This window comes from Hydractinia symbiolongicarpus, chromosome 10 (genome assembly GCF_029227915.1).
Source record: "Hydractinia symbiolongicarpus strain clone_291-10 chromosome 10, HSymV2.1, whole genome shotgun sequence".
Classification (NCBI taxonomy): Eukaryota; Metazoa; Cnidaria; class Hydrozoa; order Anthoathecata; family Hydractiniidae; genus Hydractinia; species Hydractinia symbiolongicarpus.
The window spans coordinates 12,788,742-12,802,078 of record NC_079884.1 but is presented as its reverse complement, the minus strand read 5'-3'; the positions used below and the strand labels follow the sequence as shown (position 1 = coordinate 12,802,078).

General features: G+C 41.9%; 2 protein-coding genes across 2 annotated transcripts in view; one reads left to right on the top strand and one right to left on the bottom strand.

Moving 5' to 3' along the window:
* LOC130612663 (cytosolic non-specific dipeptidase-like) overlaps nt 1–13,337 on the bottom strand; it is a 72,289-nt gene that overhangs the window by 43,083 nt on the left and 15,869 nt on the right. The window lies entirely within an intron of this gene.
* LOC130612875 (uncharacterized) lies at nt 7,580–7,936 on the top strand. Its single transcript, XM_057434214.1, has one exon. The coding sequence runs from the start codon at nt 7,580–7,582 to the stop codon at nt 7,934–7,936; it is 357 nt and encodes a 118-aa protein (XP_057290197.1).

Sequence of the window (13,337 nt, the reverse complement as noted above, 5' to 3'; positions counted from 1 at the left end):
AAAACATGTGTGACAGTGATTAATGATGGCCGTCGCAGTTGATCGAAGTATAATAATCGCTTCTATTGCACTTCTTCTTGATGATGAAGAAACAAAGAAAAAACAATCCAAACGATCTATTTATTCAAGGCCATGGTTACAACGATTTGTTTTCGGTATAAAATTTAATAAGTTCATTTTTTCTTCTTCTTGTTTTGATTTGTTTTTGAACGAACTTGATTGGTTAAAGTAAAAAATGTTGCAAAAATTCTCCTCAAAGAGCGCGGACACGACAAATTTCCTGATCCTCATTTGCAACATGAAAATTTTGTTGCAGCAACAAAATTTTCATGTTGCAAATGCTTCAAACATTCACAAAAATTCAAATTGATTTGAATTTTTTTTTTGTTGCAGCAACAAAAATTTTGAGCGAAAAATGTTTCAGAATAAGGATATTTGATGTGGGGACACAGTGAAACATTTTCATGCGATTGCAACAAAACAATTTTTTTGCTGCAATCGCATGAAAATTGTTGCCGTGTCCCCGTAGCTTTAGATTGCAACTCGTAACTCGTGTTTTGTAAACCGAAAATTAATCGGGAACTTCTTGGAATGTTAAATGTTCATTGAATGCTGAATGTAGCTAGTGTAGGGATGGAATATAACCACACTTTTTCAAAAGTCACGGTCAAACTCTCATAAAAAATATTATACACAATTTTGCTTGCGACGTCACAACTTATCGCCACGCCTCATTCCACAAAAATCTATTGATATGCATGAAACATCCCCATCATGCGGTGCTTAGTCATGCATATCAAGGGTAAGTCCCTATCATACAAAAATAAGTAGAAAGGGGGAATTCCCTAGTGATACTAATAATCATCAAAAATCAACGCATGCACAGTAAAGACTAAACTTACTCTGTATATATAATAAAGTGGATACTCTGTAGATATAATAAAGATGAGTTGGTTTCACAGTATTCCGGACCATGCCAAGACGCAAGACATGTGCAACCGGGCGGTTGGGGAGCAGCCCCATCTACTCAAATATGTCCTGGATAGGTTCAAAACGCAGGACATGTGCAACAAGGCCGTTGAAAAGTATCCCTACCTTTTCAAGTATGTCCAAAAAAGGTCGTCGAGCCGAGGCATGTGTAATGAGGCTGTTGAAAAGAATCTCATGCGCTCGGGCGCGTGCCGGACCAATCAAGGACGCAGGGCATGTGCAACAAGGCCGCTGAAAAGTACGAGTAGGTGCTCAAATATGTCCTCGACAGGTTCAAAACACAAGACATGTGCAACAAGGCTGTTGAAAGGAATCTCGGCGCGCTCAAATATGTACCAGATTGGTTCAAGACACAAGACATGTGTAAGAAGGCTGTTGAAAAAACATCCCCCTACCACTAAGGGATGTCCCGGACCGGCGTAAGACGCAGAACATATGCAACAATGCTGTTGAAAAGAATCCCCAGACCGGAGGCGCCTCGTCAGATTTGGGGCGACTTTACACAAAAGGAACTTTTAGGGTTGGTTTGAAACGTTAACTTACAACAAGATCGTAAGATAATACTACTAATAAAATGTGTATTAACTGTCAATCAAAATTCAATAGCTTTGGAACTGTAGTAGTCATGACATTTATAGCCGGTATTGGTATCTCCCTGCCGCTAATGGCGTTGGCCATGGTACAAGAATCAGAGAGGGAGAAGTATAATAAGCAGAGGGTTCAAGACCTATGGGATCACCTTAATGCCTTAGAATCATAATATAAATGGAGCATTGTAACGACTGTGAAGGGGTACTTGACGAGTATGATAGATGCACCTGTGGTCGGAGGTTCGTGGTAAAGGGTAAAATGTTGAGCTGGTACTGCTACCATAAATATATCACATATAGCAGAGGTGGTTGCGCGTGTACAATGAGATGCAATTCTCTGAGGTCGTTCGAAATATACAATAAAGAAGATGCTACGATTTGAGAATGAGCTTATCAAGCCCAAACTATTCTACTCATTTGCTGCTACCTTTACAGATATCAATGATATCAATGTGGACTATCTAACAGTGTCGGATCCCATTCCTGCCAATGGGGGTAAGGATCAACGGTATATAGTAGGATACCATACACGGGACCTTGTGGTAGCCCTCGGGGTAAAAACACCAAAAACCTAGTCCCCGCATGGGGTCACCCGGTAAAACGCCAATGCAGTACCAGCAATGAGTCTTGATTTTGAGGAGTACCCTGATTGGGTTGAGAAGTATCGCCAAATCTAGTCCAAGATTAAAGAGTTGATTTATGAGCAATTGACGACAGAGCCTGTAAAAAAGGACCGTTATGTGAACGCTAAACTCAGATACTACAAGAATGCAATCACGACCAAATTCTATGGTATGCCAGTACCCTATGATGAACCCTGCTAAGCCAGTGCCATCCTAGCTATTTTATTGGTGTATACACAAGGTAAAGACTACTACTCCCAGGTACATATCACAGAATGTCGGTACAAAGACTTCAAAAAAGAATGGTTGCTGAGTGAGGATTAAAACCATATATTTTATAGGTCTTGTATGGCCTATAATATATATATATAAAATTAAGGCTTATACTCAGGTGGTGACTCTAGGTACGGGCCACATACTGCACAGATTGAAGTTTTTTTAAAACGTCTTGCCTCCCTTCTTGCCGATCCTTGGCAACCAGCTGGGCACCCTCTTGTTCGTTGATGCTATTCACGATCCTATTAAACCGCTGCCGCATCTGTTCTTTTAGCAGCATATACCCTTCCCTTTCACGGCTAATCAGGCTATACTCGTGGTCACAGATTACGTTGTTTTCCATTGCCTTGATGATCAGGTCGACGATAGAGTTCAGTTTACGTTCGGCAAGTAGCCTGATACTTTCATGTTTCTTGGATTTAACACGGAGCCATTTTGAATCGTTCCGGAGACCCGCTTGACCTATTCCGGCTACAATCGCGAGTCCCCCCCATGGCACAGGCTAAGGGGACCCCCAAGCCCGAGACCATAGCTCCTATCCCAAGCCCCGACGTAATCACGCTCACGCCAAGCAGTCCGTGGTCACAGAAGCGTACCCAGGCATTTTGCATTTTTAGCAAGCCTGTTCCGCTCTTTGATTTCATCTCGTAGATATACCTCTATTTCTTCAATCTTTTTTAACCTAAAGACCTGCCCTTCATCCTGCATATCAGCGCATTGCGCAGGTGCACTCGGCAAACTCAGATGCAGTTTGCTGATATCGCTCATCTTTATTCTATTAGCAAATGCATCGTGATGCCGGTGAACGAAACGTTCTTTTCGTGGTGATAGACGCCTGTTAGCATGAACTCTAGACGGTCCGTTGAGCCTTTCAATGGAAGGAAAACAGGAGTGTCAAAAGTCCAAGTTAACATGTCTACCCAGGTGTCTAATTCTTGGTGGGGAGCAAGGCCAGAATTTTAGACTTTTTACCATCCAGTAGGCAGTCGTCTTCATCCAACTGCGGACAAACGAGTCTTAATCTTTGATACACATCGGTCCTGTAATAGGCATCGTAGTCGCCCTTCGTATAATACTTTTTTGAGGGATTGTAGGGTAGGCCCAACAGCTCCTACAGGGGTCTGTTAATCACCACTGTATACCCGTCACCGACACGGATCCTACAGAGTACATTTCTCAGGACAAACAGCTTAATTTTATCTTCTGCTTGGCTATTGACGATACTCGCGATATCCTCTATTCTGTACAGACCGTTCATAATCTTGATCCGGGTGACCCCCTCATCAGGCCCAACCTTGCGAAAAATAAAGTCGTTGTTGCTATACAGGTTCAGCCATGCAGGTCTGATACTGATGGAATTCAGAGCTATATGAGTGTCCTGTGGGCTTTTCGATATCACTGATATACAGTTGCTTCACCTTTGTTTTAAAACAAAGAAGAATATATACTCAAACAACCCCAAAGCAAAGTATAAAAGTAACAGGGGAGAATGGGAACTTGGTGTTACAAATTTGGAGCATCAGCGTCTCTACGTTTCTACAGACTCGCACATCGAGGTAGCCTTCCCCGAGTTTACCAGGTATGCCATCTCCATTCCCACCAATTTGCTGAATGACCCTGTCAGAGTGGGTTGGACAAAGCAGGCCTTGGTCTACTGGAATATTCAGGTTAATTTTGCCACCCATTGTGCAAGCAGGGCATTAGGCATCTCTGCTAAGCATCTGACGGGTTCGGTACCCCTCGTCAACTCAAACTTTAAATTTCACGTGTACTACCACATGCGTCGTATTCTTGCCAGAATGAAGGTCCCCATGCCGTATGACGATGGATTTGAACAGTACAAAAATCCCTACTCAACCGCTGGATAAACCCAAATATTCCGCGAGTATGGTGCAGATCCTAATAGCCTGTGCAAATTCAAAGCTATCATGTCTTCGTTGACAAATGGTAGATGGTGGGTGCAAGTTGATGGGGATTGGACCAAATTCATTGTCCCTACAAGTCAGGACCTAACATCGGAAGGCCTAACCAAACAGACAGGGTTTATGTGGTCTTGTTACTGGGGTCTCAAGCAGGGGCCAAGGCACCCCTTCTAGGGTCCAGTGCAGAGAATTATACAGCAAGGCAGATCCTATTGCAAAAGTTCGAGGCCATGGTACAACCCCAAGAAAATGCAGGCCATGACATCACAGAATTCTAAAAAGTGTTGCAATATGCCCGAACTCCGGTAAATTTTGCCGTCATGCCAAGCGTGTGCATGCTACCTTCCGACATGAACCTGCGCATAGGCAAAATTGTAGGGTGTAACAACAACATTTTGATCGCACCCGCCAATGTAAATGCAGGTGTACAGGTCGATGTGAACAACAAGCTTGTTCATACAGAGAGGGCTATCAAACCACCATCAAGCCACCCATACATACTACACAACCCAAGCATACTATCAAGCCACCTATGCATACTACACCTCCTATACCTCCTAGGCATGCTACACCCATTACACCTCCCATACATACTGCTGATCATACCATAAAGGCTATACCACCCACCCCTACAAAGCATACCATACCACCTACCATACCTACCAAAGCCGCATTAATAAAGACAGGGGCTGTGATCATCATTGCCTACATCTGGCTTAAATATTATCTGGCTTATTTCCTCATGTAGAGCAACACAAAACGAGAGGCTGCCGCGATGGCCATGTACAGATGTTTAACCGCGTATTCCACGACTGTTGCTGCTACCCTCAGAAGGAAGGAGACAACCGATAATCCCGGGTAATGCAGCACCCGCCTTACCTGCCAAGTACTTTAAAATTTTACCCAATCTTTCCAGCTGCTTCTCTACAAAACCTTTTCCTGCACCCGCTGCGACACCTCCTCCTGCAGCACCCCCGGCGTTTTCTCCCGTAACGGAGAGTACAATGGTGCTTATCAGTAGACCAATAGCAGAGACGATACTCGCTATAGTTATACCCTGTTCCTTAAAAAAATCTTAAGCTTCTCAAGCAGAGATGTGTTATCTTCAGCGATTTTCAACAGCGTGTCTCTGATGTGTCTCAGCTAGGGGTATATGTCATTGGACAGTATGCCATGTACTTCCCTTATAGCCTTCTTTTTATCGTTCAGATCTTTAATCTCTTTCTTCACCTTTTCTATTTCCCTTTCAAGATTAGCTTGCTTTCCCTCGTCTTCCCCAACCTTCTGCTTCTCAAGTTCTTTCACCTTACCCTCTGCCTTGTTAATCTCGCTATCGTATAGAATCATCTTGTTTTTCAAGCTTTTCATGTTACCCTGAAGTTGTCTGAAGTTCAAGGTCAAGCCCCCTTCTTTCACGTTCGGTGATGCCACCTTCATCAGGCCCGGTAAACGAAGTGTCTTGTATAAGGCTCTCCGCAGCATCTACAAATTCGTCGATCTCCTCTAACGATTCCATCTCAATATTTTCAGTCTCGGCCTCCTTCTCTATTTTACTATACTTTTTCACGAGGTTCTGGGCCCTGAATTTACCACCTCTGTTGGGTGTAACATAGTCGACAAAACCCAGGGTTGCAGGCGATTACTACCTAGCAACGTTTGTATCTGGCCAATGGCTTTTAAGGTACCATCTTGATTCGTAATCACTATTTCCTTGAAGGTTTTTTTCCCTTTCACTATCTCTTTAAATATAAGTTGATCGCCTTTATCCTCCCTGAAGGCATAATAATATCTCGCATTAGACCGTAACCCCAACTTCTCCATAAGACGATCGTAAAGGCTGTCGATCTTTGATCTTAGTAGCTTTTGCCTCTACCCCGAAAGCGTATCCCCCTGCTGCTGTTCTGTTGAAGGCCCAGACGTTCCAGGGAGTTTTGGCGTTCCAGGAAGTTTTGACGTAGTATCATCAGGTTTATCTGGATGGCCCTCATCCTCCTCATCATGAATATGAATGTCAGGTACAAATACTGGATTGGTTGGCATCTTTATTTAAAATTTACCTTATATAATAAATATGAGTTTCGGCACCACGCTAAATCTCCATGCAGAAACGAAGCAACTCTTCGGTATCAAGAGCAAGAAGCAAACGGTTCAGATGAGCCATATACCCTCAACCATCAACCAGAATGAAGACCTCTATGTAGACGATGATGTTATATTCCATGGCAGTCTGAAGCTACTGTTTGACCTGTCGCTGACGGGGACCAATATAAAGCGTACCTTTGTCAGTAATATAGGCAAAAGCCTGGTGAAGAACCGGGACTTGTGGCTGCCAAATATTGACAGGGACAACAACCTAATCCTGGATGGCATCAACACAAATGACGGAGCGATCAGGGCCTTACAGGTCAAAGCTAGTGACCATGTAAGTACCGACGAAGAGAAGGCGATTGTTGCGGCGTATGGGAACACTTTCTGCGTGCCCTTGGGCAAAATGTTTGAGTTGACGAGGAATTTGCCGTTTTATCAACCTACAAAATTACCAACATCAAGTTACAGTTTGACAAAATCACTCATGAAGGCCTGGCAAGTACCATGATGTAAAGGTATTCAGACTCGTTTTGCCTTACGAAAAGATACTCCGTAGCAAGGTTGTCATCATAAAAAAGGCAGATACCTCATACAATTTATAGATTGATATTCCTGCGAAAAGTCTCAAAGCCTTCATAGACCCCTGGAGGGTTAAGGCTTACGCGGGCGTTAACGAGGTCTTTTACAACCCAAAAATTGAAAAGATCAGCGTCACTGTCGAGAGGGAGCCTAATGAACTGTATAGCCATGCCATGCTTTAAGGATCACCTCCAACAAGTCGTGAAACTTTTCGGTAGCTATGACTCGAATGTGACCATAGGTCAATTTTTCAATGAGCGATATGCGTTATTTATCGATTTTAGGAGCTCTCCCGATGGCAGTTTGCACGGTAGCGGAAGGCCTCTACAACGTCTGTCCAACGGGATCCCCCTCCACATGACCAAAAAAGCCGACTGAACCGGGGATTTCAGATGCTATGTATATCTGTTACAGGACGCGCAGTTGAATATACTTGATGATAGGTTTCATTCTGTGGAGTATTAAATGACTAAAAACTCGTGTTTGTCCCTGAGGGCAAAAACGAGTTAATATGGAAAAGAGCTGCCTGAAATGTAAACTCTCTTTATCTTTAGAAAATTTCAGGATCAAGCGTCGCTGTCAAGGGACAAAAATATGCATCAAGTGCCTCGATGCTAGAAAGGCATCAAAGGAGAGTACAAAATGCCACCATGAAAAAAGGAGATCCCAATGTAAAGAATGTAGGGGTGGAGGCATATGCCATCATCAAAGGTTGAGGTCCTCCTGTAAAGAGTGCAAAGGCAGCCAGATTTGCCTCCATCAAAGGGTAAGGGCCTATTGCAAAGACTGCAAGGGAAGTCAGTATTGCCACCATGAAAAGCAGAGACGATATTGCCCCATTTGCGACCCCCAGCTATCTAGCTCATAATGTAAACAGCCGAACCCGCGAGGCCCTGAGAGGAAACAAGGAGCCCAGCTACACTGCAGACCCATATTGAAGCTCAGATTTCTAGGGGTTCGACTTGGGACAATTATGGTAAGGGGTGGCACATTGATCATAAAATCCCGCTCCGGTATCGAGAAAATGGAGATGTTCCAACGCTTGTTGAGGTTGGTAGAAGATTGCACTACCCAACTTATGTGGGCAAGTGAGAACATGTCAAAACGCAACCGTTTTGTCTCAGAATAAAGAGACATGGCGACAATAGCTGTTATAGTGGCCGGGGCGGCAATCAACGCATTAGCGTTCAGTGGATCAAATTATTTATTCAGTAAACTTGCAGGGCATGGCGACGCGGAACGAAGGCGTCTCGACGAGGCTGTTGAAAAGCTTAACGCGGCTCAGGCAGAGTGGATACGGAAGAGGCAAGATAAGCTCGATTGGTTTGACAGGCTGAGGGAGATGCAGCTAAAGGCAGGTAAAAGTCTCAAAGAGCTCGATGATGACATGTATCAGTATTACATTGCCTCAGACAAAAAGACTCTGCAATTGAAAGATTTTTACGTACCCTTCAAGCAGCAACGAGATGGTGAGTTAACGTTCGTCCTTGGCTCCCTATCTCTTCTAGGGTTCGTGGCTTACAAATACTTGTAGGAACGTTTTTGACATATACAATAAACATGTCAAAAGCATCACATATCGTGACGGAGAAAAAGGCGGAAAAATTAAGCAATATCTACTACATCCCAAAACATCTCTGGACCGGCCGCAGAACCATTAGATTACTTGCGAAGGAGAGCGGTCTCTCCAAAAAGCTGGTAACCCACTGGCTATTCAGGCAGCTGCTCTGGCTACGACATATTCGAGGTACGAAGCGAATTGACTACCCCCATTTTACCGTTACGAGGCCCAATGAAATGCATCAGTTTGATCTGTTGTACATGATCGGTTGTATGGTAGCACCTATAAATACATTCTCATGGGGATTGACGTAGAATACAAAGTAGCTAGGCCATTGCGTACCAAAAAGACCAGCGAGGTCGCGGGTATGATCCAAGATATATACAAGGCACGACCTTTACGATACCCCAAAATTTTTCAGTGTGACAATGGTTCTGAGTTTAAATCGGATGTAACCAAGCTGCTAGGATAAGGGGGTTGAGATTTATTGGGGTACCACCAAATATCACCAAACGTTCACGGCCTTTGTAGAGTCGTACAACAAGGTACTTGCCGAAAGATTATTCAAATATCTGGCGAGCCTAGTACCATTTGGATCAAGCACCTGTATACCATCTTCAAAAGTTTAAACAATGGCAAGACTGCCATGATAAACATGAAGCCTAACAAGGCAATTAAGCTTGAGGATGTACCGCTTGCAAAAAGTCAGCAATACCCAGAGGAAAGACCCTTACCTGAGGATTGTCTCTACTGCAACCCGGAGAGGAGCACAGTGACTCGAAAAGATGCGCAACCGACGCCTTTTGGAGCAAACATACTTACAGGTTGGACCGTATAGTAGCGGGTAGTCGTATACTTTACTATTTAAAGGACGGTCCCGATCGGAGCTTTGTGTCAGAAGAACTCATGCAGGTACCAGATGATGTTCAGGTACCGCCGGAGGTTATCAAAAAATGGTAAAATGCTTTCACGAGTTCCTCTAGGTAATCCAAATCTATTTCGTCATCATCTTCATTCGGATCCCTTACATAGTCCAAAGGATGTTGGGTGTAGAGCGGGTACCCATAGATGATACCTTTGACGACATTAGGCTCATTCTCCAAATCAATATCGGCTAGACGTCTATCTGGTATCGGAAAGTTGAGTATATTGCCTATTGTTGCGATATCAGCCAAATCTGATATCCTCAAATCCTTATCCTTGACGATGTGGTAGCAGAGTTTCCCATAGTTGTTCTCTTTAGCCGCAACGATATGGAGCCCCAGACGATCAATATCATCCTCGAGCTCCTCGTCGATCTCGCTTTTTGCAAATGTGCGACACTACCCTGTGTAAAAGATCTTCGTCTGTAGGGTATTCAAAACCTTCGTAGTATACTCCACCTCGATACCTAAAATTTTCCAGGCAGGTAGGGCAATATTCAGCCACTGATCCTGCCTTGATACGGCAATGTAGCACAGGTACCTGAATATTGTAGTTGATTGTAAATTGATTCCTTTGTAGATAGGCTTCCATCTTTTTGATATTTCGGTACTTTTTAACATACAGCTGAAAGGGTCAAAAAGGTATATCCCATAGGAGGGGTTGGTTTGAAACCAATATATGACGTGAGGATAATTTTTACTACCCACAAGAGTAGTAAAAATCGTATCCGCCTATTCCGCAAGCTCCAAGAGGCATTCGTGCGTATAGTGCTCACCAAGCCTAAAATGTCTCACACGCTCCAGGTTTACCTCGATACATCCACGTTCCCGAATCCATTTGTAATGGACGATGGCATTTTGTGTCTTTGCCAGTACCACAATCTCGCCCTTTGTGTAGTCAACAAGCTTATTTCGTATTTTTTGAGCTACATACCCCTGTTGACCGCAAATGGCAAGGTATTGGAAGGGATCGTCGTTATTCTTTTGTATAATGACCATACTGTTATCCTTTCCCAGATCTTCGAGGTGGGACACGGCACGTTGCTGTAGCTCCTCAATTTCATCCTCCAACACCATGAGTTGGCTATCCCTATCCTCAATTTCATCACTGGGTAAAGCCAGAGCATTATCCTTCTCCTCAAGGGCTTGACGCTGCTCCTTGAGCTCGTCCTTTAGTTTTCACACCTGCCTGGGCCAGCCATTTGAGTAGCCCTACAGCCTTTGGTTTTCAAGAACGACGGATGATTTCCAATGCTTGATCCAATGTGACAAATACATCATGCAGATTTTTCCCTCTTCCAAGGCCCAGGGTGGCACTCTGGACCTTCAGACCCGCAATTTTTTGCCCTGTTATAGTTTCCCCGGCCAAATATTGAAAACTGCGCTATGTCAGCCATACCTAAAAGCCATACCTACGTCCAACATCGGCACGTTTGAACATAGGTTGATTTTGATTGCCGAACAGAGTTTCGATGGTCTCTGCGTTGAACTTAACTTGCGACGACATCTTTCTACATACCAATGCCTGGCCAGAGGTTTTCACCGTGATCACTTGAGAATCTTCCAAGTCCTGGGATGTTCAAGCCTCACATATAGACTGGACTCAGTGACCATCATCTGATGATTACAACTTTCCTAAGATCTCATCTGGTAAGATTGAAACCAAAACTAATTGTTTATAGAAGTAACAGAAAGTTTGATAAGAGAAAGTTTCTTTCTGATGTTAGGAATACACGTTTTGATTTTAATGAAAATGACCCTTCTTCAAATTACGACCACTTGACAAAAACGTTTAGTTCTATTATTGAAAAGCATGCCCCTTTAAAACAGAAACTGCTCAGGGGAAATGAAGCACCTTTTATGAATAAAGAACTTAGGCAAGCCATTTATACCAGGTCAAGATTTAAAAACCGATACAAAAAAGATCCTACTGAAGAAAACAAGATTAACTATAAAAAACAACGAAATAAGTGTGTTGGACTCAGAAAGAAAGCCATAAAAATGTATTTTAAAAATGTTATAGATTCTGGGATTGTAGAAAATAAAACTTTTTGGAAAACTATTAAGCCGTTTATAACCAATAAAAGTGGTTTGAACAATAATAACATTATGATTATCAAAGATGATGCTCAGATAACCAATGACAGTGAGCTTGCTGAATTATTTAATGAACACTATATTAACATTGTAGAAAAAAGTAGTGGAACCAAGCCAATATCAATTGATTATCGAAATTCCTCAGACAAAGAGAGACTAATTAATGAGATAATTAAAACATACGAGAGTCATCCGAGTATTGTCAAAATTAAAGCCTGCAACGAAAATATAAATTTTTTTAACTTTGAGGAGGTAGATGACAACACAATCAAAAAACTTTTTACTAATTTAAACATAAATTCCTCTCCAGGTAAAGACAAAATACCCCCAAAGCTTGTGAAGTTAGCTAGTGAATATCTGATTGGCCCATTGAAAAATGCTATAAACAGCAGCATAAAATTGAATATTTTTCCCGATGGAGCCAAACGTGCAACGGCTGTTGAATGTATTTTCAAAATTCTATGAAAACATAATGAAGGATCAAATCATGTCTTTCATAGAATCGAAACTTTCAATATTTTTGTCAGCCTATCGGAAAAACTATAACACACAGCATGTCTTAATTCGTTTACTAGAAGAATGGAAAAAAAAACTTGATAAGAATTACGTGGTTGGTGCAGTCTTAATGGATCTATCAAAAGCATTTGATTGCGTGCCACATGATTTACTAATCGCTAAACTTGAGGCATATGGATTTGAAATTAATGCCCTGAAATTTGTCCTGTCATACCTAACAAATAGAGAACAATCTACTCGTATAAACGGACACTACAGTCTTTTCCAAATGATTCTTTCAGGTGTGCCGCAGGGATCAATCTTAGGCCCGATAATTTTTAATATTTTTCTTAACGATATTTTTCTTTTTATAACCAGAAGTGACCTACACAACTATGCTGATGATAATACATTGTCAAGCTTTTCCAATTCAATTCCAAACCTCATTAAAATTTTAGAAGGTGAGTCTGAGCAGGCATTAGCATGGCTACATGAAAATAAAATGATTGCTAACCCTGACAAATTTCAATGCATTATAATCAGCAAAGATAGGATAGAAAACACAAGTAGTTAACTGATAAGAATCGGAGATAAAAACATATATTCGCAAGACACAGTCAAACTGTTAGGAGTTAAAATTGACAATAACCTTAGATTTGATCAGCACTTAAACGAGGTTTGCAAGAAAGCATCTGCGCAACTAAATGCTTTGTATAGATTTAAAAACATACTTCCTTTTAAAGCTAAGAGTGTCTTAGCAGAAAGTTTTGTGTATTCAAACTTTAACTACTGTCCACTTATTTGGAATTTCTCATCTTCAAAATCACTTTCTAGGGTCGAAAAACTCCATAAGCGAGCCCTAAAATTTGTAGATAGCGGATATTCAGAGAGAAAAGAAAAGTACATTTCTAGCAAGAACAAAAGTAACTACATGAAAATTATGCGAATACGAAATCTATGTATAGAGATTTTTAAATCTCTTAATAATTTAAATCCGCCATTTATGTTAGACATCTTTCAACGCAGCGAAACAAACAGGCCAGTACGAAGTCAATATTTAAATAATCTTAAAACATTGAACTTCAATACTAAAAATTTTGGGGAAAAATGTCTTCGCTCATTGGGGCCCAAAATTTGGAATACTTTACCTTCCGAATTGAAAAGTTGTAACAGCCTTAAAAAATTTAAAACAA

What these genes read in the sequence shown, in the direction of transcription:
- LOC130612875 (XM_057434214.1), top strand. Translation starts at nt 7,580, where the DNA reads ATGGAAAAGAGCTGCCTGAAATGTAAACTCTCTTTATCTTTAGAAAAT.